Consider the following 24,609-nt stretch of genomic DNA (forward strand, 5'->3'; position numbering starts at 1 on the left):
ATGAGGAGCCTGCTGTATTTCGGGGAAGATCGATACCTCATGACGGTGGTTATGGAACACTTCCCGATGTACAAGACGGTCTTCATCCGGGACGCGCACGCGTATACCATTGCGTCAGACGACTGGAAGATTCTGCTGCCGCAGCGTCGGCGTTGGATCACCTCGACAGTACACAATCTTGGGGAGCTTGCCTCCTTGGAGCAGATTTGTAGTTTTCGCTGTCTCGACGCGGTTCATTGTCATGATCGACTTGGTCTCGACGCTCATCCAGCCCGCCGCGCTTGCCTACGTGAGTAGTCACTTCGCATTCCAGTGCAGGTTTCATGCAGACGACTATCGACACACTTAGATCGTCCACTTGGTTTACCGCGTGGTCGGCGAGAAGCAAGGGATTCATTGCTTCAGGAGCGCTGGCACCGTCGAACCGAGGGTTACATAACAACTTGCTCGTGCATGCATTGATCTTCCTAGTCAGTTCGACTTCACACGCGTGCGCGATCGCCCGACTGACAAGACTGTAGATCATCGATGCCCCTGCCGGTCTGCCCTGTGTCACCACGTCGGCGTTGGCGGTCGGTGCTGCTTACCTCGCAAAGCGTGATGCGATCATGCAGAAGTTCACCGCTATCGAGCCCCTCGCTGGTATGCACTTACAATCGCGGGCGTCGCCTGTTCTTGCCCGAAGGTGTCGACATGCTACGCTCGAACAAGATCACATGCTCACGACAAATACGCTCTCCTTGAAAGAGCCCGTTCATCGTTCCCGACGTCGATCCCGACCGGTTCACGGCCGCAGCAGTCCCTGATTCGTCGCACAATGTGATGTCGCTCAACCCCGTCGACAAGGTCACCGTTGTCGGGCTGAAGGACTACCAAGGCGCGCAGGACCCTCCGCAGGGGAGCTCGAGGAGCACGCGCTGCAGATAGCCATTGCCTAGGTCTACGGGCTGAGCGACCGCAAGTCGCGCCCTTCGGCCGCTAATGGACGTGCGTGCCGTGTTGACGAGATTGCCCTGATTATTGAACACCATCGTGCCTGAGGACTGCCTCTGTGACGCCGCGCGCGAGATGGCGAACTGCCTCGAGGACGCATCGGACGTCATGCAGGTCGCGTACCACTATTTCGAGAACGGCATCGCGTACCTCACCCGGCGTATCAACAAGTGTATCTCGTACGCGTGCGCGAATGGCGAGATGACGCCGTTTCGTGGGCACAACGTGTTCCTCCGCTGGAGGGCCATACAGGACGTCGCGCGCATCGACCGAGCTGACGGCGAGGAGATCTGGTCCGAGAGCAACGTGTCGAAGGGCTTCAACATGGCGATGCGGCTCCAGAAGCGCGGTTCATCATCCGGTAGGTCACGTATTTACTCGGTGGCTTCAAGGGGATATGTTTCTGACGTGCGGCGACGTGCTGAACCGGTGGCAGCCGTTGCGTACGGCTGTAACGAGCTGCTATTCGAACGTTCAACACGATGACTTGGTGGGGGTGCAAGGGCCCGATCACGAAGGAGACCCACTAGCTACGTTCCTCTGGTCATCCGCACCGCTGCACCACAAGTTACCCGTGGTGTCATAAATGTTATCGAACTAGGTCCCCTCGTGCTTGATCACGATCGATCAGTGTCATCAATTACATCCTCCTTCGGGTTTCCCGTTGACGGCTACTACCGAGCCCCCCTCTCCGCCGTGACGGGAGGGAGTGTTTGATTACTCGCGAATATGGGTGACATGACCTCGCGTCGTAGTCATCGCACTTATTATAGCTATCCGGAATTTCGCTCCCCGCCGCGGACAACGTAGTCCTGGTGAGCGTAAGTTGAGCAGGCTACTCCCCGAAGCCTAACGTTAGCCAAGCTGACCACCCCTCACGTTTTGGTCGAGTCGAGGCGGTCCGGATTGCTCCTGGGGCGATAGTTGAGTGCATCACATTAGACTTAGGCACTAACACCCGTCATCGGAGAGAGACAGTTTGAAAGCTGTGGCTGAAAGTTGGACAGGTATATAACGTGCACTCTGGTGTTGTAACGGCGGGGCGTTGGAAACGTGCATAGCGGGATGCATCGTCAAAGGGAAGAAGCTCATCGGGCAGAAGTTTTCGTTCAAGACGATCAAGAATATCATGTTTCGGCACAGGAGCTGCGCGAGGCAAATTGTGCGCATCCCCACTTGATTCCCACTTTGCTTACTCGCTGTAGGCGCTAGGCTATATCGCACAAGCGCTCGTTCTCCGTAGGACTAAACATATTCTTTTTCTTTCATTTTGATTTTCACTCACTTTACTTACTCATCCACGACTCGGTCTAGATTCCTTCCGTATCCGTTCGTGGCTATCCTCGGAGTGGCAGCAGTGGCAGCCCGAGTGGCGGTTTGTGCCACTCCTCCTTTGTCCTATGAGACATCTCGCTTACGTTACTCACTCTCGCTCGATTTAGTCGACGATTTGATCATGTATAAATACCGTACCTACGATCGACAGGAAGCCCAAGAAACAAGACGAGACGCCTACTCATCTGATACCCTCTGGCACCTCAACTCGATTGCTTTCTCGTGTTCACCGACTTCGCCGACGCCCGCTACCGCCCCCCTTTCTTCACACTCACCGAACCGATATGGACCCACGACTTGTCCCCCTCCGTCCCGATGGCGCTCTGCCCACCCGTGAACTCGATCTGAGTGGCGAGAGGATTGTCTTGTCGTGCGAGGCATTGGACCCTTCGACCTTGCCTGGAGATGGCTGCTACCTCGAGGTTTGGGCTCGGATCGTAAGTGGCTCGCGAAATCTCTTCAAATGTTTTGACAAATGCCAACATGCACACAGCGTCGGACTAAGGTGGAGGGAGAGGGGGCTTATCTCACCATATGGACCGAAGCCACTGACGAGTTCAAACCCTTGCCGTTCGATGATCCCGACTCGGATGATGAAGAAGAAGATGCCGTTCGCCAGGCGCGAGAAGAAGCCCGAGGAGGCCTTTTTTCGCTGCCTGAGTTGCTGCAGCAACTCTCCGTGACTCAAGGGGGCCCGTCCGAGGCCAGTGTCAATACGGACGCCGAGAATGCGCAAGTGCAAGGTAACAGTGACAGAGATGGCCCGGACGGCGACGCCGCAACGGTACATGCTTCCACGGACAAGGAGAAGGGTGCTGGCGATCGCGATCCGCAGGCTAACAGTGGCGGAAATGGCCCGGACGACGACGCCGCGACGGCGCATACTTCCACGGACAAGGAGAAGGATGCTGGCGATCTTTTCTGGGACAAATTGCGCGCCAGTGCCACCAGTGAGACCGTTATTTAATTCATCCTTAGTGACAGTGACTGATGCTCGCGCAGGCTACTTACTCGCGCACCCCTCTCAGTTTGAAGATGCCAAGGAAGTCTACATCGTGCGAGTCCCCTATGTTGTAAGTACCCAGATTGAATTTGTCTCGCATGCGGCGTCCCTCATTGTCGTAGGCTGGAGGTTACTGGGCTGTCCGACTCTTTGTCATCAGCGGCAATTCGAAGACCTTCGTCACTAGTCCTCCCCTCGCGTTGTTGCCGCACGCCTGAATACTAGGTAAGGTTCAAGGCTTCGGTGTCACTGTACCTTCATTCGACTCATCTAGACCCATTTCGCAGTTTACGCGTTGTGCTGCGACCCCTGTCGTGTGTTTGTTCCGAGGACACAGTTCGTGTGTACAGTATGCTAACCCAATGCTCGATACTTTGACCCGCTGTACTGTAACGTGCATGTGTGTATCAATACGTCCTTATCTTCGACTTGCTCCCAACTACTCCTGAGAGCGTATGGGGTCGCACCTGCAACGATCACACGCGCTAGCGAGGGTGATTCCAAGTATTGCACATACAAATATATTCAAGCCTCCAAGCCTCTAATGGGTGAGCCGTACAATACGTAGCATGTACAGCAGCCCATGTCACGTACAATTCGTTCTAAGACGTTCGTGCGATGTGAAATTACTGTGGTTGTGCGATGTACTGTATCCTCGTACTTGTCGCCGCCCCCACACCCCATGCGATCGCCAGCCGAATCCGTGTGCTGAAGGTTTGGTCCATACCGCCGCATCTAGGCAGAATAGCATTGCCGTGGGCTGACAGCGGGGTATGGGTATATGAATACAGTAGTATAATAAGATATACCATCTCTTCAGAACGGGCATGACACGCTGCACGACGCGCTCTGCACTTTCGGGTAGAGTGAGTCCTGCGTCATAACGACGATCACCACTGTGATATGTATAGCTCACCTAGTCGACGCAACACGAATCTCGGTGCCAGCATTGATGCGCGGACACGCACCGAAGGCGTAGTGACTGATACGTCGATGTCATTCGGCCAGCTCCCTGCAGCTGCGCCTGCTATCGATTCAGATCTTGATCCTCACGGGGACTCGTCACTCACGGACGTCCCCGAGGGGGTTAGGCTCCTGGTCTGAGTCGGGTTCAAGTCGCGTATTGGCCCAACGCGCTCATGGCCATGCACGCATGTGACGCGCCCCGTACTCGCATCCTCGCGTCGGCTAGCCTTCGCGCTAGCTGGGACCTCCACTGGGTGCCTGGACGTGCGCGTCGACGCGTCGGACTCGTCGCGCAGATGACCGGCGCGCGGTTGTTCGACCCCGAACGTTAAGACGGTAAGGGCAGGGCAACTATCAGGCACGCCACAGTCCCGTACAGCCCGGTATTCTGAGGGCCACCCGCGCGTGTTGTCCAGTGGCAGCTGAGGGGTAGAGGTGCGAGAATGGAGGCAGGGCGCTGTGAGGGGGCGCAGATACGGGCTCGGAGCACGACGACAAAGCGTCAACCGAGGGTGGGAACGCACAACACGGGGCGCGCGGAGGATGGAGGTGGTTGATGGGCTCGAGTGCTCACCGGAGTCCAGAAGACTCGACTGCCCTCTCTGCAGCTCTCCCGGCTCGTCCTGGTAGCTCCCTGCGCGATCCTTCACGCCTGTTCGTCGTCGCGACGGACAAGGGATCCTCATCGCGAGCTCCTGCGTGCGCCGATGCAGCCTGGATAGTGGCCTTGTGGGTGAGAACCGCACCATTCTGCCAGCCTTGCAGGGCCTTGTCTGCGTTTGCTCTTGCACGCTTCGGGGAGGTTTGCTCATCGGAGTGGCAGACATGCTAATCGTCAGCCATCCGCGTCGCGGGAGGAATATCTCGGTGGGGCCTTGACGCGTGCGTCGACGGGTCGGCCCTGCCGTCGCTCAGAGGGTGACCGCCCCGGAGGTTTGATGTGCTTCTTACCGTGAGGCCTGCGCGTTTGTCGACCTCGCCGAGCCGCGGCGCTTGATTTGCGAGTCAAGCTCTAGTTTCCAATAGCCTTGGCTATGAGTCCACGCCAACGATGTGGGCCGCATTGAGCGAGCTACGCTTGATCGACATGATGCGCTTAGGGAGGGCGGCCTTCCTGGGCGTCCGGACGAGTCATAGTGAGATACCGGCCGGCATGAATCAGGCGTGGCGAGGCTCGGTATGGGCAAGCGGCATACCTATGGTGCAATACAGCTGCGTTCAGTCAGAACAGATTACGTTGCGTGCGTTCAAGTCGGCCGTACCGCCACCTCTGAGACACAGGCAGGGGGCAACGAAGGGGATGCACGACGTACGGAGCGCCAGATTGCGCGGTGGGGAGCGGAGGCGCAGGGGCGGCTTGATTCAGCCAGGGGCATTGCGACCACTCGGGGCCGAGCGGGGACTCGATGAGGGGGGGCCTGTGGTCTTCTGGTGGAGGATCGGGGCGACTGCGCGGCCTGCCTGCGGGAAACCAAGTAAGCACCATGGACGTCCCCGGCGCAGTGCCATTAGCCAACCCAAGAGGCCCAGCTGCGCGGGCGCAACCCCCCAGTGCCAGGCGAGGCTCCGCGTAGGCGCGTTCCGTGCAGCTTGGGCCCCGAGGGCCAGCAATGGAAATACGGGGCGCTCACCGTTGGTTTGTGCGGGGACCATGGCGCGCAAGGGACCGGGCGTCGACTGGGTGAGTATGCGGGCGGCGGGGCAATGCCTCGGCGCGCTTTATACGGCGGCGCGAGGCCAGTCTGATCAACGCGACGCGTCAAGCACGTGCGCGCCCGACGCGTCGACGCGTTCTAGCATCATGTGATCGCACGCCCGCGCGCGCGCGTGTGATCATGATCACACCGCATGAGATCCGGTACCCATCGTCGCCGTCCTACGAATCCGTCGCGCGACTGTCCGCACCAGCAACGCCCGCCTGCGATGTCGCTGCCCTTCATGTTCAACAGGATTGGGGGACAGCATCCAGGACGTTAGGCTCACCGCTTCGCCGAGGTACGCCGCCGTCTCATTATTAGGGCAGCCTATTCACGAGCGCCTTCCCGGTGGGTTGCATGGACGCGCCGCGGATCGTGCGCCGCGAGGGCATCCCTCAACATGCGCGGTTCACAGCGGCATCCTCTTGCGTTGACTGAGCCTTCGATCGTCCTGGCGGTACGGGTTATTTCCGATGCCGCAGCCCACCACCCGAGGGATACAGGCTGCGACCACATCTCACCCATACCCATGCCGACTGCTGCGATACCGCCGGCGCGTCCCGCTTCAAGCCTGCCAAATGGCGCCCTCCTTTGTTCACCACGAAGTCCCAAAAGCGGTCTGGCCTTTTGTGTGCCAGGGCCCGTCTTTGTGGGCCGGTATCGGCCTGCATTGTTCGCAGGCATCCCTCGTCGCGCCTTATAGTCGGCCGTCCAAGGCTCGGTCTTCACTCATCGCCCGCTATGCCCTACGACCTCAAGTTCTCATTCTCCGGTCACGTAGGGTCGATTAATTGCCTCTCATTCTCCCCCGACGGCCAATATCTCGCTACGGGCTCCGATGATCGAACCGTTTTTGTACACGACTGCTCCTCCGGTATAGAGGTCCACAAGCTTGTAGGCGACGCCCCTGTGACAAGTTTGTCCTGGCATCCAAAGCATGGTATGTGGCTGTTCATTGGCTATGGCCATGGCAGCCTAGTTTTTGCGGACCTTGCCGCGGTGCGTTTACTTGAATTGTGGGAGCCAATGCCACTGAGCTCGGATTTCGCAGCACCAGCCGGTTGGATACAAGTTTCCGGTGCAGGACGACAGCCCTATCGAGGCGTTGAGCTTCGATGTCGACAGCGAAATGCTCGCGGTCTGTCATGCAAATCGCGTGCTGCTCTGGCGGGAAATGAACCGAGGTACGCCGCAGTCTATTGGAGGCTGAAACCAAGTATTGATTGCTCGTGTCAGACTATTGGACGTACGTGTGCAGCCTGCCGTCACCAGCGGGCATTGTCGACGTCTCGGCTCCTGAAAGCCCTGTGGCACCACGCTCGTGCCACTGGTCAAAATCAGGGCGCACAGCGTCATTGGTGGTTTCCTATGCACACCATGGCATAATGTACGTTGCCGAGTCTCGGGACATAGATGCTCTGAGACGCTCTGACGCACCTGTTTGGCTTCAGCTGTTGGGATGCAACGGCCTCGGCGGTCATCTGGCGCATATCGCCGCGGAACGGCCCTACGTACGTTTGGAACCCCTCGTGCGATCAACCAGACTCATCACCGCATTTGCCTCATTGTCAGCGGTCGTTCGTCCCTCGCCCCCGACGGCGGACGTTTGGCGATACATAACATTGCCGATGGGTTCGATCTCTACGAGGTTCATCCTCGCAAGCGCATTCGTACGTTCAAGTACACGCCAACTCACCATGTCACTCTACCGGTTCTTTTCATCCATGGCGGTACGGCCCTTCTGATGGGCAGCGACGCTGGGCGCGTGAGCATTTGCGACGTCGGGACCACTCTCCCGGTGCAGGTACTGCGGCATGGTAAGCACCCAAGCCCGTTGATGTGAGGCTTCCCGGTGACGCTGCGATCTAGAATCAGATGTCATACAAGCCATGGTGAGAGGTACCCCGATCGCCGTGGGGCCGGAGCTAACCATGATTCAGGCGTCCTTCGAGGGGGAAACGAGGCTCATTGCCACCGGATCATCGGAGATGGGCGATCATACGTATGTAAAATTGTGGACCGCACCAGGCCGGCGTGAGTACAGCCCTACGTCGATCATTCGCTCACCGTTATTGAGTTTTGTGTATATGACGACGCCGTTCCAGCTCGCCAGTCATCGATTGTAACGGAGCCCTCCAAGCGCATCCCGAGCCAACGGATTGATGAAGGCGCTAGCCCGGCCGCCCAGGATCACATTGCGGCGGCACCGCGGTATATATCCCGGGCGGTGAACACGTCTGCTAGCCTCAAGGGTGCCCTGGAGGACCGGCGTGCACCCTCCCCCCTCCCTTTCCGTTTCGAGGAGCCGTCAGGTAATGCTAGGTTGCGGGTTGGTCGTACCGAGAAGCGTCCGAATCGCGACAAAGGCGGTAAGTTCGTAATCATACTGGCGAAGACGCCTGGTAACGACCACATCCCAGGCGTTGCAAAGGGGCTCCAGGCTCGGAATAATGAACCCGATGGTGCGGGCACCATGCACGACAAGTCGGTCGTGTGTGGCACGTATTTCCTCCTCGTCCCCCTATACCTCGTCATCATTTGCCTGGCCTGCCTCTGCCTCCATCTTTATTACTATGAGCCAAGCGTGAGTGTCCAAGATGCTCTGCTGTGTAACTCTTGAATGCTGAATCAGTACCCAGGGCTGGCAAGTTCCGACAATCGCCTGAATAGTCCACTACCCTTTGGGCGCATAGCTAATGTAGGTTGCTCTGTTTCAGTTCATTACCACCCCCTCTCACTGACGAATGTCTAATATGCTTGCGGCCCTGTCTTTGTCGTGGCAAGGAGTTTCAGAAGTCTAATGCCTGCGTCAAACTGCCCTTGTCGGGTACGCACCAGACGGGGCAACGATGGCAGGGTACTGTATGAACGATCGCATTTGTACAAATTACTCTTCCACCCCATCAATGTATATATATGACTGTTTCCTACGTCCAGCTGTTGGGAGCCAGTCAACCAGCTGGCAGTCGTTCAGTCATATGCACTTCACTAGGCCAGCTGTAAGTCGTATGCAGCCGGGACAAGCACAACACCATGATGTAACTCGGGCACTGCTGGACGTCTTGGTCGCACAGGCCTGTAAGTGCAACGACGAACTTAGACCAGAAGATCCTTTTGTTCTCCAGATTTGTATGCATCCAGCATAACCGGCGCCTATAATCGAGCTTGCGGTCCCTACTCACGCCCAACAACAGACGCCACTGCTCAGTACTACACTCCTGGGTATGAAGCGGCATATACTTATTCGCCAGCAAGCCCGTCGCAGATGGGAGTGGCGAACCGGGCGATCATTTCGAAGCGCGTACCGAAAGGTCGCCACTCTCGCAGCAGCATCTGACTGCCTCCTCTTCGTCCTAATCGTTCTTTTGCTATGGTTTGGGGCGTCCAGCCTTCCAATATGTGTCTGGCTTTTGGACCTCCTCGCGCTCTCTCGAATCGGCTCTAGTAAGTATTCCTAAGTACTGAGTGTCAGTGGCGTGTGGGCCTTAATTATGGCACTGCTAGGTGCTCTGGAGCCAGGCCTGAATCCTCGCAGGTCGCCCGGGAAGCCTGGCGGGCAGAGATTCACTATTTTTGTAGCCGGGCCTCAAGGCAAAGCGGTCCCTGCAGGTGTGTTGATCGAGCCATCCTCGGGATGAGCGCTGATCAACGATTGTTGACCTTGCTTGACACAGTGGTTCTGGCGGACTATACGATTGGAGATGTGCTCTCTCAACTGAGACGGCGCCACCTGCTCCCCGATCTGAAGCGACTACGCTGCTCGGTATATTACGATGCCTACAGGAGCACACCGTTGGCGTTACACCATCGACTGTCTGAGATTGGTGTGGGGCAGTTGTCAAGCCTGCACGTACGGTTCCACGTTCTAGGCGGTGCAAGAGGAGACTTCCTCGAATATGCAAGTGGACACGGTGCGTCGTATTGAATCTGCCAACGCAAAAAGAGCGTCGCTGATGTAGCTGGAGATGCAGCCGATGCAAATCTGGAGGCCAACGTGAGCGAGGATGACAGTGACGGCACCGCGTCCGCAGGTGCCTCTGATGCAAGGGCCTTACCAGGTCGTCATCGACGGAAATGTGCGGTGCAGTTTTATATCACGTCCGAGTACGAGCTAACGTGCCTAAAGACGCGTCCAAAAGGCGTGCCGACACAAGAAGACAAAGGACTGACCAACTAGCCGCCATGCTCAACGAGCCGCATCTTGACATGACTGCCTCTTTGTCGCCAGAGGGCCCGACGTCGCCGGACTCGCGTAGCTCAAGCCATGTTCGAAAGAATATGGAGGAGGCCTTGGATGACGCTGCTGTTCGCCACGACCCTACCCCTATGCCGGGCTTTCAAGCAGATTTGTCAAGGCCGCCTTCAAATAATCGAGGTGCCGCCGCAGGCCCTGTGGATGGAATAGCGTCCTCGTCAAACACCGCTGACGTGGATTGGACGCAGAAAGCCCGCGACGACATCACCTATCTGCACGACTTCGCCCATAAGCGGTGCGTGATGCTCGGGCCCGTTGGCCCACTTGTGTTCCAAAGAAAGCCGGATGCGACGTCCCCACCCTACCAACTACAAGACTCGCAGACGCTGGCGCCAGCGAACAGTGGACCTCATGCCCTCTCAGTCAAGAATCCGGAAAACGCGTCTTTTCTGGAGCAGGAGGAATGGTTGGTTTCATTGGTCAGGGATGTGATCGCTGCGCCGGCCTACAATGATGCAGCTCTCGACAAAGCGCGCGCTGATTTGCTAAGCTATCTGCACCGCGAGTTGGATGGGCTCGAGCGCGTGAAGGCGGAGCAGTGGGAGAGATACAGGCGCACCAGTGGTCAAGCTACCGAACCTGGTCCGATGCACCCTCGGTCCATTGACACCGGTGCGTCATCTATTCTACTGTTTCAGTACGAAACTGACAGGGATTCAAGACCGGTTTTTCTATCGATCATACGACGTCATGAATCCCATCATCCTCGGATACAATCTCGTCGCCCTGTCCATGAATCTGCTGCATCGCCTACCTCGCCGGGGATGTACGTCACTTCTCCACGGTATTCGAATGATTGTGCAATCCACGCTTCAGTTCGCCAGAGGCGGCGCACTCGGCGTAGACGATCACATGCTCCTGAATAACCTGCATACCGACATACGGTGGATCACCAATCAGTTCAATCTGGATCCGCATACGACTCCGTACGCCTGCTGTCCCACATGCAATGCTCTGTATCCCGCTCGACAATGTCCAGAGACATGCTCGTACAAAGCCACTGCTACAAGTGCGGTGTGTCACGCAACGCTTTGTCGGAGCCGAACCATCAATGGCAAGACATACTCCTTCCCAGAGAAGACCTACGTATATCAGAACATGAAGGAATGGATGGCTCGATTCCTCTCCAGACCGGACATTGAGCCTGTGATCGACGCGCGGAGAAATCTGGCCCATGCCGCACTGCCGGACATTCGCTCCGATATATGGGATGCGCCAGTGTTCCGAAACTTCAAAGACGCGACAGGTCGGACGTTCATTGATGGCCCTGAAGGCGAGGGACGGTATCTCTTCAGTCTGACTGTCGATGGATTCAACCCGTTCCAGGCCAAGGAGGCGAAACAGAAGGTGTCCATATCAGGTATCTATATGGTTTGCATGAATCTACCCCCTGATATGCGCTACCTCCCCGAGAACATGTACCTGGTCGGTATAGTCCCGGGGCCCTCCGAGCCGTCTCTCGAGGAAATCAACCACTTCTTGGAGCCGCTCGTCAGCGATTTATTAGACTTCTGGCACCCTGGGGTCAGGTTCACACGCACCGCGTCGTATCCAAGTGGGAGGCTGGTCCGTTGTGCTCTAGTACCCCTCGTTTGCGATCTACCTGCCGCCCGTCAAGTATCCGGACATGGATCGCACAGCGCGAGCAACTTTTGTACCTTTTGCAAGCTACGACTGGAAGATATCGAGAACCTCGAGCCCATGACTTGGACGATGCGATCGGCGAAAGAGCATCGTGATGCGGCACTCAAGTGGAAGGCAGCTACTTCGCCTCAGGAACGAAAGCGTCTATTTGACGAGGCTGGCGTGCGTTGGTCTGAACTACTTCGCCTGCCATACTGGGACCCCATCCTTTTCACGATTGTTGACACGATGCATAATCATTACTTGGGGCTGCTCAAAAATCACTGCCGGGATATCTGGGGCATGTCGATGGATCTTGAGGACGGCTCCGATATACCGCGCAGCGCTCCTCGGCAACCGACTCCTGCGGAAATGGACCATGCCATGCAATGCCTGTATCATGGAAGCGACGAGATACTACGCGGGCTCGACAATAATACACTGTGGCATCTCTGTTATCGACACAATCTGCGAAGATCAAAGAAGACTAAGAGGCTGCTGAAGACCCTGTTCGAATGGGTACGTCTCGACTAATTCACTCGAACATTCTACTGACCTTCCGAATGGTGTGTCTCACACAGCGCGTTCAGAATGGCTATGGAAGACTAGGAGACAGTCAAGTCGGTGCAGATCCCAATGGCAAGAAGGCCCAGTCGCAAGACTTGCCTGCAGACGATGGTCAACTCAAACTGATTACCGGCGTCCTGAAGGCTCAGAAGGCTCTGGAGGCTGGAAAGCCAGAGAAGACCCTTGCTGGATCCAACAAGGATGTGCTAATCGAGCTGTGCCGACGAAAAGGCTTGAACGGTGAGAATCTGGAGAAGCTTAAGAAGGCACAACTTGCTAGTTTGCTCGTTCGAAATGTGAGCGCCGAGCATATTCTATTCGAGACACATCTGACGAAGGGCATCAGCGCGAGACGTCGGCATGTGCTGTGCCGGAGGGGACACCGGGTACGTACGCATGCCATACTCCTGCCTTGGTTTCCGTTCAATGATCGTCTGACTGTTTCCAGGTCCGTCTGCGGTACCGAACCGTTCTGCCGCAACTGAGCACAGAAGGGCGGAGGATGCGCAACGTAGTGTCGTACGCGTGCGCTCAACCGGTAACTATACACGGATACTAACTTACGTCTGACAGCCCCATATACCCCCACTGCCGGATCACGAGGGCGAGGACGACCATCGCGCCGTGCTAGGTCGTGGCACACTCGGTGAGATACACAGCGATATGCGCCGGACTGTGGTTCCCTCTTGGGTAGATCCGGCGCCGAGAAATCTTGGGACCAAGGAACGAGGGAAACTCAGTGCTGATCAATGGTTCTCCGCGTGCACAATCAACTTCCCCTTCACCCTCATCCGGCTTTGGGGAAAGGAGGCCGGCAGGAAGGCAGACATGCTGCAAAACTATATGGACCTTGTGACCGCAATAGTCATGAGCAGTATGTTGGAGATCGACGACCACCACATCCAAGCATACGAAACAGCAATCCTTCGTTACCTTCGGGGTCTCAAGCGACTTTACAAGGAGTCAGAGGTCAAAGTGAACCACCATATGGCGCTTCACGTTGGCGCCTTCCTACGCAGGTTCGGCCCAGTGCATTCAGTTCGAACATTCTTCTCCGAGCGGATGAACTTCGTGCTGCAGCGTACGAACTCAACCAGGATATTCGGTGAGTTTAGTGCCCAATAGATCTGTCGCGTCTGGTGCCTATTACTAACACCTGTGCAGGGGAGTTGGAGGTCACCTTCATGACGACGGCCTGCCGTGCAGCGAATTTACGTGCCCTTTTACAGAAGGAAAGCGTTCGCTCTGTCGTTAAGGCCTTCGTGGACACTTATGAGGGACTGTTCAACGAAAACAAACGCGGCACAAGATTGCGGGAGACGATGTTGGGAAACGAGGCTGCTCGACGGCAACCGGCGGTACGCAAGGACAAAGTGGCGGTTTCACTCGACGACGATACCTTTCGCGGACTCATCTCTCTTCTGAACGGCGAGAGCGGGCGCGATTCATTCGCTGACTTTCGCGAATTCAGGGTCGCTCCAAATCTCAGGCAGCTCGGCAACAAAGTAATTAACTGTACCCGTCTGGTTCTCCACGGCATATCATACATGACCGCGTCGAAATCCGTCAAGGATAGCAACGTAGTTTTCCGCATACCAGGCCGCGGGGACGACCTCTACGCTGGGCGCATCAACCGCATCTTCGCGCATATGAGGCGGGGAGAAAAGGGCGAAGCAATTGAAGACGTCTTCCTGTCCATTGATCGCCTCGACGAGTTGTCTGCGGAAGATGCCCGCTATGATGACTACCGCAGGTTCCCTCACGTCGGGGGTCGTCTCTGCTACGACAGATACCTGCCTGATCCCGTAGTCGTCAGACCTGATCACATTGTTTCGCATTTTGCCAGAACGACGACGACGGTCGGCGAAATCACCGCTCCTTGCGTTCATGTCCTGCAGCTGAACAGGGTGAGTGGTCCCGTTCATCTATTGATGTAGGGTGCAGCTCATCGACGCCTAATTGAATAGCTACTCAGACTCGTGACACCCTCAACGGACGAGGAGGTCGAGCAATCCCTGGAGGACATTGAATTGTCGGAGCTTGTCAACCAACTCGCCACCGTCAATTCTTAAACGTATAGCAAGCACAATAAACCCGCATCTATCTAGACTGATGCGTGCTAAGATGCCGTGACTGACGGCGCGCGACATGCTACGTCATATGTAGCACGCCCTGTGATGTATGCTACATATTCGAAGCCGAGCGAGGCACGAGCACCGCGTAGAAGTGAGTCTGCAGCCGCGTGCCCACTTCCCCATTGGTCTCGAAAGCCCAGTACAGTCTATTAGTATCATCAGCGTTCGAACCGCTCCCTTCATCCATCTGCTAGACGAGCACGCTTGGGAATCAAATGGTCTTAAAGGGCCTAACTACTACGCACTCAACGACTATGCTACTAGCTGGCCGCTGTCAAAGCCGACTGCCACCGTATCCCGTTCTCTGCAAGGCGGTCCTCCTCCTCACTTGTCATAGCAGGACGTGTATACTGTCTCCACGCTCTCGGGGCCCTAGAGGAAAGGAATATCAATGTCGCTGGTATCTCCAGGCTATGCATCAGCACCTGCGCTTGTCACAACGTCTGGCGCGTCAAATCTACGAGTTGTTGACGGGGTACAGACGAGGTCAATTTCGACGAGTTGCAATCGCTTTACCGCAGGCACACGCCTTATGCCTCGTCTTTCCTCGCTGAGATGACAGAGGTGCTTCGTCCTCCGCACACCACACCCATGGCCTGGACTTCATGTCCTGGTTCACTGGTCCCACGCCTCCTACCGCGTACCTCGCGTCCGTCCCCGCATCCCATCCCCTCTTTGGGCTCATGCAGCCCACCCAATACCTGGCCACCTGCCGCGCGGCGCGTATTGACCCCGGCGAGATGCGCGAGAATCTTCAAGGTGCGACCGGTCACTCTAGGGTGTTGCCTCTGCCGTGGTCGTCGCGGCCTCAACAAGCCTCGAGTCGTACTTCGAGAACCGCAAGAAAGGAATGAAGTGGCCGTTCTACTGCGGTATCGCGGCCAGCAGGCGTTCCCCGTACTCGCGCTCGAGTCGAGCACTGTGGAAGACGTGATCGATGGCGGCGAGGGCTCGCGCTCAAGGATCTTGGGCAACACGTCCAAAGCATGAACAAGCACCTCCCGGCGAACTCGTAGCTTTGCGTATTGCCCCACAACGCGCCGAAGGCGTTCGTTGTCACGGGCCCTGCGCGCGCCCTATACGGCCTCGTCACCCTCCTGCGCAAGGTCCGCGCCCCGAACGGCCTCGACCAGAGCAAGATCCCGTTCTCGCAGCGGAAGCCCGTGTTTTCTGTGCGCTTCTTGGTGGTCGGCGTACTCTACCACAGCGAGTACCTCCGGGGGATGACGGAGAAGCTGTTCGAGGAGGACTTGGGTGGTGAGGAGCTGTGGACGAAGGAGGACCTGGGTATGGCGGTTTATCATACCGAGACCGGTGAGTGCTACATGCTCATACTGAGGGCCAATCGGACTAATCATAGGTAACTATCTCCGCGAGCTTAGGACGCGCCTGACGTGCTCCCTGGGTGGCCATGTTTTCTCTTCTTCGCTGCACTGAGCGAAGGCTACGACCGCCACACATGCTATCGACTTCGGCCCGGGTTGCTCTAGCGGCGTCGGTCCTCTGACGGCGCGGAGCCTCAAGGCCTCAACGGTCGTGGTGTCTGCGTCATCGTCGCGGGAGACAAGTCGAGGGATATCGTCGAATTTTACGACGCGCAGACAGTGAATAGGGAGGAGTGGTGGAGTCGGTACTTCGTGCCCCGTCTCGTCAGGACGAGGTACGTTCGCTACAATATTCGTCAGCTGGTACAGCGTTAATCTTTGCATAGCGATGGCAAAATCCACCTTGAAACGCCGTTCCCTCGTCTCCTGGGCAAGCCGCCAATCACGGCGGCTGGTGTGACCCCCATGGCCGTCAAGGCTGGTTTCATCAGCGTCGTCCTGGCGGCTGGGTACCACGTCGAGAAGTTGCTGGTGACGGACACTACAACGCTACGGCGCTTCGCTCAAAGGTCGCTGGAGGTCAGTGCAAGATCCCCGCTGGTGTTGGTATCACCCTCAACTCGTTCTACATCAATCCACGCCGGTTCGGCTTCCAGTTCCCATCACAGCAGAAAATGCGCCGTCATGGCCTGCTCATCGAGGGTCTCTGTCTCGCCGCCGGTAATCATAGCACGGAGAAGGCGGCGGACATCTTCGTTGGTCTCAAGGCGTCGGGCGTCTGTAACGTCTCACTCAAGCCCGGATTCGTCGACGGCATCCGTCTGGCCTTACTGGTGACTGGTCCGCCGAGAAGTTCGGGATGCAGCCCCTGCCGTTCGACGGTTTCCTTTTAGCATCTCGCGTCATGGTCGCCAAGCAGGGGCACACGAGCTCTTCAGTCAAGGATCTCATCGTCGCCGCGAAGGGTGTCGATGATTCTCAGCGAGAAAGAACCTACGCCGAGGAGACCAGCGGCATTGTGGCCGTAAAGTCTGAGCTCGGCGAGCCCATCCACAAGGCTGCCACGCGCGCCGTCAAGCTGTGGAAGGAGTTCGATGACGTTGTCCTAAAGATGGCCAGGAACGCGCTGCGTGGGTCAACGAGACGCGTGCAGAGATTGTCGTGAAGCTGAAGAAGGATTTCGCAAAGCCGTGGTTCGGGTAGAAGAAGGACGGCAGCGTCGTCGAAGACATCGCCGACATGGCCTACGGGGAGGTCGTCTTTCGTACGGCCCGTCTCATGTACGTCAAGCACGAGGAGCGTTAGGTCGACCTGTCGCTCAGAAACTTGACGGGTGATTGGCTCCGCCGCGTGGAGGACGCTCCGCGGGCATTGACTGCGGATCAAAGGCGTCGATCCTACAGTCTTGTTCTTCTTTGGACAAGCCCGTCGACGTCATCAAGCTCTTCTTCGCGACGCACCCGGAAGGCTTTCTTTCTCGCCACTTCGTAGCGTCCAGGCCGGAAGCCGGTGCCGTCCACAAGCCGTTCATCCCCGTCCTCGACGCGAACTTCGAGGTGTGGTTCAAGAAGGTATGTTGGATTCGCCTGATAAGGAGCTGTAGCTGACCTTGTGGGTAGGACTTTCTGTGGGCAGCCGGGGACATCGAGGCCGTCTTCGACCAGGGCCCGCAGCGTGTGTGCATCCTCCAGGGCCCTGTCGCAATGAAGCATGCTACGAAGAAGGACGAGCCGATCAAGGAGATGCTCGACAACATCCCCGATATCGTCGTCGACAGGTTGGCGAAGTGCCTCTACGACGGCGACCTCAGTCGCATCCCGACTACCGACTATCTCGGTATGAAGGCTTCACCTCTCCCAGAGAGTCATCAGCTCGCTTGGTGTCGAGCGTCACAAAATCGTCTATTCCGTTGGAAGCGCCTTGCCTGAGGCGTCGACTTGGCTGGAGACTCGGACGCTCGCAGGCCCTTGTCAAAATTGGCTCAGGGCCCTCCTTACGTCGACGACCATCGTCCAGGGTACATCGCGCGTCGCCAACCCGATGTGCCGCCTCTTCGCTCTTCGTCGGAGCCAGACGCCTGTGTTTGTCGCCCTCCACGACGCCGATCGTTCGTACCGCCATCACAGGTTTGACAAGGCCGTCGAGGTCAAGTATCATCCGGCGTCTTAGGCGATCCACGTCACGCTGTTCAAGGATCGCCTCAGCGTCTCCGTGCCCCTTCACTTCAACCTCGTTTAAAACCCGAGCACGGGCTAAACCCCCATCCATGATGTTGCCGAGGCCGTAAGGCGCGTATCAAAGACTTCTACTGGAAGCTGAGGTCCAGCGACACTCCGACTACGAGAACACTTTCGAGATCGTCATAGGGCCTGAGTGGGTTGTTCGAATGGGACGATGAGTCCAAGCCTCTCCAAGCGGGCACTGGCCTTGTGTTCCGCGTCCGGTCTGAGGTCACGCATCGCAGCAAAATGTTCTTCAAGCCCGTCTCTGTTTCTGGCGACATCCTCGTCCGTGACCAGCTTAAACGCCTCGTCAAGGTCAGTTCAATCGGCTTCCTGCAGACGACAGCCAGGGCAACCCGTACTCGCATACCTCCAACGTTACGGTACCCAGCAGGGTTCGCACAGCCCACTGCTATGACATCCGCCCTTCGAGGACGGACCAGTGTCGGGCGCTTATTACACGTGCGCCGGCTTCCGGAGTCTCACGCAGATTCGTAGATCGCAAGCAGACGTTCTTCGCCCTTGGTTTCCTTTTTGTTTCCCCACTCCAGTCTGCATTCTACACCCACCTTTGTCGCAAGCTTGTCTCTCCGCTCGTGCTACTCGTAATCACATCCCCGACTCTGACCGCAGGGCGAGATGGATTCCGCCGAAGTGGAAAGCGACTTGAAGCCCCCTTGCCCTCGCACGCGCCCGACAGTGCAATCCCATCCTCCCCATGGTACACGCACTTACAGCTTGTGCAAGGAGATCACATGTAGATGAGCCCGAGGTGTGGCGGCCTAAGGCACAATGCAACATCGCTTAGATGCTGCAGCTGCAGGTACTTAAGGCCTGCCCCCTTCGCGCTTCCTCGCCCTAACGTTGTTGAGACACTCGACACTGCTCCGACGATTCAGCCTTTGTCTCTGCTTTTTGCCCAAATGCCGCAAGGTCGCCCCGCTCCCACCTACCTGACCCGTAAGTCGTCTGGTTCGCTGATGTAATGGGTCACCTCATGCTGTGTGCCAGGCGTGGAAAGGGCCTTGACTTGGTTCGTTAAAGGGGGCACTCGCGAGCTTGATGTTGATTCAATCTCGGCGCTGGGTGAGTGATCGAGCTAGGTGACCCTGCGTGAGTAGGCTCATAGGGCGGGAGCCTAGTTCGAGACGTGGATGCAATCATGGGTCGGAAATCTGGCCCGCACTACAAGACCTTCATTAGAAAGGCTCTCGCGAAAGAGGTCAGTCTCTTTCCATTGCGTCACGAGTCATGCCACTGAAATCGCGAATTAGCAACGAAGGCGACGTCTATCCTACAACAAAGAGACAGGCGCAGTCCGAATCAACCATCGCGGACTGGTGAAGTACGTTCAACGACTAACTATTATGATCATTGGGCAAGACTCACGCCGGTCATCTAACCCCATAGATATGAGACGGTCCCAGGGGTAACGTTAAGCAGGGCCCAGGTCAGGGCCCCTCACGACTATCATCAGTTCGCACGTCCACTGATCTCGTCGTTACTAGGCACTGCAGCATCGCGACCTCTGCGTCAATGCCCTCGCCCAGGTCAGGGCCTCAGTGAACCAGTTCACGCTCCGAGTGGCGCACATCCGGTTCTTCGAAGAAGTTAGGGATGGTGACGATCCCATGGTGGTCAGTCCTGAGGAGATTGCTATCACGGTCAACAAGGTGCGTGTGTGATGGACACGGAAGAGCTACTGTGCACTAATGCGACACATGAAGGTCGAGGGGTTTATGCAGTTGTTGGCTGGATACGTGCTCACACATTGACCCAGCATGATCAGCACGGTACGTGTGTACTATATCATATGTTAAACGTGCACTAATTTGTCTCACAACGAGTAGATGCTGAGCATTCGGATACAAATCTCTCTCTTGGGCCCAGCTTCAAGGCCTCAGTATTTCTTGTGCCTCCTTTTTTGTATATTGATTCCCAATTCGACCCATTCCGTCTTCTGCCTTGCTGATCCCTTACTGTTTTGTTCGGCATCAACGGGGATTCGATGTACATGTGCACACTGCACCAAGCTCGCGTTATCGGTTTTCCATACGACATCTATGAGTACATGTGCCCGTCCGAGGTTGGCACCAGTATGGCAATGGCAGTGGTGTCCTGTTCGTCCACGGTACTGGTACCGGCTCGAACGTATGTGATATGTCCTTGGGGGCTGTAGTGTGCGCTGATCTGTTACATTACAGACTCACGATTGGAACATCATCTCGACTATCCACAGGACGCAGCGCAACACCGCCCTCGGTTCTATGTGACGATAAGATGCGCAGCAGCAATGACTCGCACTTCAAAGACTACACGTACTTCGTGCTAACTTACCTTAGAAGTCTATATACACCGACGGCATCCGCATGGATATCATGGTAATTCAAAGAATTATCGACTCGTCCCCTACAAGTTTCTCATCCTTCGAAACAGCTCTCCTTCAACTTCGGCCAAATCGATGGCACCTGCTCAACCTGCGTTCCCTCGGTGCACTCGATCCGTCTGCCTATGAGGCGGGGGCCCGGGGCACGTGCGGCGCGCACGGCTGGCGTACAAGGCAATGAGGAGATGTCGCTCGCGCGCGTGAAGGATGGTCCGCCGTCCACGAAGGAGGGCGAGCGTGATGCTGAACCCGCTCCCGCGCTCGTCGTGTAGCCCCAAGATCGGCTCATATGCATTCTCGAAGCTCGTATTGAACGGAGGCTGCGGTAGACAAGGCCAACGTGAAGCGGCGACGGCGACGCTCGCGCTCAGGTCGAGTGGTGTTGGCGTCCACCAAGGTCACCGCACATCTCTCTGCCAGTGGCCTCCTAGAACTGACACCATGGGCAGAGCTCGTCTCGTCCATGCTCTCATGGAAGCCGACGGTCGTCGAGCGCGACTTCACGGACGCAGAGATCGTGTAATGCCGCGGCTAGTGAAGGTGTCGCTCGCGGTGCGATGGGTCCGCAAGGAGATGTGAAGTCGTTTTGCGTGGTGCGGGCACGCTAATGAAGGGCATTGAGATCGTGCCGGACGGGGTGGGCGTGCACGACGGTCGCGCTCCACTTAGTACGAGGTGCTGTTTGCTAACTATGTAAGATGTGTTCTCATCCAAACATAGGCAATAAGTTATGTGCTGGAGCTGACTAAGATGGGTTTTCATCCCAGTATGGGCAATGGGTTATGTGTTGGAGCTGACTAAGATGGGTTTTCATCCAACTATAGGCAATATGTTTTGTTCTGGAGCTGACTAAGATGGGTTTTCATCCAACTATAGGCAATAGGTTATGTGCTGGAGCCTGGAGCTGACTAAGATGAGTTTCCATCCAACTATAGGCAATGTGTTTTGTTCTGGAGCTGACTAAGATGGGTTTTCATCCAACTATAGGTTTCATCCAACTATAGGCAATGTGCAGGGGCTGAATATGGCAAGGTATGAGTTTTCACCCAATTATAGGCAATAGGTTTTGGGCTCCCTGTGCTACTAGTAAGATGACAGAACAGTCCATGGGTAGAATGACTGTAGTATGTTCCTGACCACAGTCATTGAAACTGACTCTACTCAGTAGCATAGATGAGCAGTGGCCTGCATGGAGCATACATGACCATGTCAAAACTCATTTGCTCATTTGCAGAGATATATGATACATGATGACATATGCTGGTTTTATTGGGGGGTTATTCTTTATATGATCAATGATCACATACAGATTTCATTCTGAGCCAATCCATTATGTGATATCTATATTGCATGATGATACATGCTGAGATTGCTGGGATAATATGCTTGTTTTATTGGGAGGATATCCTGTATATGATCAATGATTACATACAGAATTCATTCTGAGCCAATCCATTATTTGATATCTATATTGCATGATGATACATGCTGAGATTGCTGAGATAATATGCTTTTTTCATTGAAAGGATATCCTTTATATGGTCAATGGCCACATACAGATTTCATTCTGAGCCAATTCATGATTTGATCTCTATGTTGCATGATGCTACATGCTGAGATTGCTGAAATGATATTCTGATCACATTGGTATATCATTGTGTTTTCATTTATAAAGCTCTACCAATGTGTTCCTGATGTAGCATCAGTGTGATAGCTGACAACATTGTGAAGCCTTTTAGAATGGTATCCCTATGTGTTCAAGATAATGCTAGGATATTACCCGTGGACTCATGCTGATCACATCGTGATCAATGTTTCAATGTTCTCAGCATATGATCAAGGAGTGGCAGGGTGGCACATCTGAGATTTATTGTGATTTAACAATGAATGCTGTTCCGGTTCGTTCGCAATGCTGCCAGCTACTGCATGAAGTGATTATTATTGATTTCATCTTAATGTATCGTCCTCTTTTATTGGTTGCATAGAATGACAAAGATCAGCGTAAAATCAACATTTCCCAGGGTGGATTATTGGGCCGTGCCCCCGGTGAAGGTACGTACTGCTCGAGTCGGTAACCAACGCCTCGCGGATCTTCTTCGTTCGATCTGCCCCTAAGCACCGCGATGCGATCTTTCCGAGCCTCCCACGATCCACGTTGACAGCATGTGCCCAATGGTAGAATCAGCGCCGCGGCTTTGCATCAGCGCGATTACTGAAAGCGCCTCCGCCGACTCGGAACGGTCGCGTTGTTGTGTGTACCTTCACAGCCACATGAATGTGCTGTGCATGCTACAGCAGCTACACTGTCGGCCTTCAGCGCGACTTCGCCTCCGCCATGCGAGCAGCCGGTCTAGGTCTGTACTCACTTCGTCAGCTCGTTGCGGAATTGGCGAGGTGAAATGAAAACTATACGTGACCAGTTCCGAGTTTTATCCCCTTACAGAAGTGTTTCGAAGCTGAGAAGGACACATCAATAATTACATAGGAATGGAATCTACGGCCCGTAGCTCGATTCGTACTCCTAGAGGAGAATGTAACGTACGGTAGAGCTGAAACCTCGACGCGTCGGGATGCACCTTCCCCCGATGTGATTTTGAACCTTCTTGCGCGGATCCAATCGACGATTGGTCCTACCCCCACTGGATCGGAGTTGGTACGCATTCATTCTCGCCGAAAACTACACGCCACGCACCGCTTTACGCGCCTCCTTCGGCTGTTGCGCGGGGGATTCTGTAATCACATTATCGACTCCTTCCAGAGTCACGGAGCTCCCTAGTCACCTAAGTGCACTCGCACTCAGTAAATTGCAGTGAGAGATCCCCCCTGACACGATGATGAATTCGCAACTGGCATCGCCGCCATAGTTGCGACCAAAGTAACACCAAGATGAGGCCTTCGGACGGTCTTCCGCCCATCGGCGGCGGCAAATCCAAACTTGCCGGCTGCGTTGTCCGGGCTCCGGACGTGTTCTACGACAGCACAGCGACAGCGATCCCATTGAGCGCAACCTTGGGGAAAGATCCCGCTCTGGCGATGGCCCCTACTCTATGGTTGCGTATCACCCGGGCGCCGCGCCGCGTTCGATCAAAAATGCTGAAGAAAATATTGTATCGGCTGGCACATCTTGAAGTTGTGCTGTCGTTCGCACTCTGTTGGATATGTCCTACGCTGCTGGTCCGAAGATGCTTCATCGCTGCGCCAAAGAAGACTCCTTGTGTTACCAAAGCTCTGCCGGCACGTCACTGAGGATTGCCCCTCAAAAGCCACTGCAATACAAACAATTGTCGCGTGTTATCCAGGGCCAGATACACGTTGCGCATTCTAGATGATCCTTCTGGGCGTTTTTTGACCTACGTCCGTCACGGGGCAACCAGTGGGACGCCGGCGAGTTTGCAAGTTGAAAGGCGCGATAGTAAATTGTATAGAGTTGCATGCCAGCGACGTACCTAGGCAAGACGGCTTCACGTCAGCCGCCGGCACATCGGTTTGCCAACGAGGTGTTTCTCCGTGAGCTGGTTGATAGGATATGTACTCTGGTCTTCTTGTCAGGGTCCTTCGTGAGTATCGGCGGTGAACCCCTGCGGCACATGTATCCGATAGAAACATACAGCAGCGCACGGACTGCACTACTTCGGCTGCCTAGCCCGACAGAGATTTTGCTGGTCAGCTCTTCCTCGCCTTGCAGATGACATTACTAGTGTCTGTGACCCGGCTTCGGCATCAAGCACGCAGAGGCGTGGGTGGCTGCAGGGTAAGCAAGTCAGTCAGCAGAAGATTCATTCACTGTGTCGTGCGTACAGTGTCAGGCGGAGCGGTCGTATGCATCCAGGGTTGCGCGTCGTCCGAGGTGCAGTCGGTCAAGGTGATTGGGTTTGATTCGGCATGAAAGGCACCGGGATTCGAAAGAAGCCTCGTTCAATCCGTATGCGTGGTGCTTCTTCATCAAAGCATCGTGTTGATCCCGCACTGCGCGCATTTCGTAACCTGAGACGAACGTCCTCCATCGAGGTCCCGGGCTTCGTTCCCTCTGTCAGTTAGTTCACACGGCGAAGCGATGGCTTACCGAGGAGGAGTCATCAAACATCTGCGCAGGGAAAATGCT

At 55.7% G+C, this 24,609-nt stretch overlaps 8 protein-coding genes across 8 annotated transcripts; 7 read left to right on the forward strand and 1 right to left on the reverse strand.

Annotated features, from left to right (window-relative positions):
* B0H18DRAFT_1120504 (uncharacterized protein) lies at positions 1 to 927 on the forward strand (the record flags this gene model as incomplete). Its single annotated transcript, XM_048034142.1, has 4 exons — positions 1 to 145; positions 213 to 289; positions 522 to 642; positions 800 to 927. 4 exons carry the CDS (start codon positions 1 to 3, stop codon positions 925 to 927), a joined length of 471 nt encoding a protein of 156 aa, XP_047891807.1.
* A 165-nt stretch (positions 928 to 1,092) lies between these two features.
* B0H18DRAFT_824067 (uncharacterized protein) lies at positions 1,093 to 1,344 on the forward strand (the record flags this gene model as incomplete). Its single annotated transcript, XM_048039327.1, has 1 exon — positions 1,093 to 1,344. A coding segment is annotated over one exon (252 nt), but the record flags the coding sequence as incomplete, so codon positions are not given.
* A 1,268-nt stretch (positions 1,345 to 2,612) lies between these two features.
* Positions 2,613 to 3,549, forward strand: B0H18DRAFT_955935 (uncharacterized protein; the record flags this gene model as incomplete). The annotated part of the gene is made up of 4 exons (XM_048042413.1): positions 2,613 to 2,765; positions 2,822 to 3,278; positions 3,331 to 3,401; positions 3,454 to 3,549. 4 exons carry the CDS (start codon positions 2,613 to 2,615, stop codon positions 3,547 to 3,549), a joined length of 777 nt encoding a protein of 258 aa, XP_047891809.1.
* An 831-nt stretch (positions 3,550 to 4,380) lies between these two features.
* B0H18DRAFT_955936 (uncharacterized protein) lies at positions 4,381 to 5,950 on the reverse strand (the record flags this gene model as incomplete). Its single annotated transcript, XM_048042414.1, has 5 exons — positions 4,381 to 4,754; positions 4,872 to 5,011; positions 5,249 to 5,329; positions 5,611 to 5,758; positions 5,929 to 5,950. The coding sequence occupies 5 exons, from the start codon at positions 5,948 to 5,950 to the stop codon at positions 4,381 to 4,383; spliced, it is 765 nt and encodes a 254-aa protein (XP_047891810.1).
* A 785-nt stretch (positions 5,951 to 6,735) lies between these two features.
* Positions 6,736 to 8,660, forward strand: B0H18DRAFT_1120507 (WD40-repeat-containing domain protein; the record flags this gene model as incomplete). The annotated part of the gene is made up of 10 exons (XM_048034143.1): positions 6,736 to 6,993; positions 7,046 to 7,178; positions 7,231 to 7,381; positions 7,446 to 7,505; positions 7,567 to 7,811; positions 7,864 to 7,886; positions 7,935 to 8,028; positions 8,100 to 8,363; positions 8,415 to 8,578; positions 8,634 to 8,660. 10 exons carry the CDS (start codon positions 6,736 to 6,738, stop codon positions 8,658 to 8,660), a joined length of 1,419 nt encoding a protein of 472 aa, XP_047891811.1.
* Positions 8,661 to 10,491: 1,831 nt separating this feature from the next.
* On the forward strand, positions 10,492 to 11,689 carry B0H18DRAFT_878858 (uncharacterized protein; the record flags this gene model as incomplete). Its single annotated transcript, XM_048040657.1, has 2 exons — positions 10,492 to 10,810; positions 11,325 to 11,689. Coding segments are annotated over 2 exons (684 nt in total), but the record flags the coding sequence as incomplete, so codon positions are not given.
* A 3,490-nt stretch (positions 11,690 to 15,179) lies between these two features.
* Positions 15,180 to 18,068, forward strand: B0H18DRAFT_1120509 (uncharacterized protein; the record flags this gene model as incomplete). Its single annotated transcript, XM_048034144.1, has 11 exons — positions 15,180 to 15,333; positions 15,398 to 15,504; positions 15,591 to 15,888; positions 16,099 to 16,234; positions 16,286 to 16,430; positions 16,484 to 16,739; positions 16,793 to 17,046; positions 17,103 to 17,199; positions 17,256 to 17,470; positions 17,519 to 17,735; positions 17,764 to 18,068. The coding sequence occupies 11 exons, from the start codon at positions 15,180 to 15,182 to the stop codon at positions 18,066 to 18,068; spliced, it is 2,184 nt and encodes a 727-aa protein (XP_047891813.1).
* Positions 18,069 to 18,367: 299 nt separating this feature from the next.
* Positions 18,368 to 21,030, forward strand: B0H18DRAFT_1120510 (uncharacterized protein; the record flags this gene model as incomplete). Its single annotated transcript, XM_048034145.1, has 11 exons — positions 18,368 to 18,436; positions 19,021 to 19,081; positions 19,133 to 19,207; positions 19,264 to 19,343; positions 19,396 to 19,466; positions 19,532 to 19,571; positions 19,630 to 19,794; positions 20,464 to 20,502; positions 20,558 to 20,775; positions 20,837 to 20,904; positions 20,957 to 21,030. The coding sequence occupies 11 exons, from the start codon at positions 18,368 to 18,370 to the stop codon at positions 21,028 to 21,030; spliced, it is 960 nt and encodes a 319-aa protein (XP_047891814.1).
* Between the last annotated feature and the right edge of the window lie 3,579 nt (positions 21,031 to 24,609).

This window comes from Fomitopsis serialis (assembly GCF_022376445.1).
Source record: "Fomitopsis serialis strain Sig1Antser10 chromosome Unknown B0H18scaffold_48, whole genome shotgun sequence".
NCBI lineage: Eukaryota > Fungi > Basidiomycota > Agaricomycetes > Polyporales > Fomitopsidaceae > Fomitopsis > Fomitopsis serialis.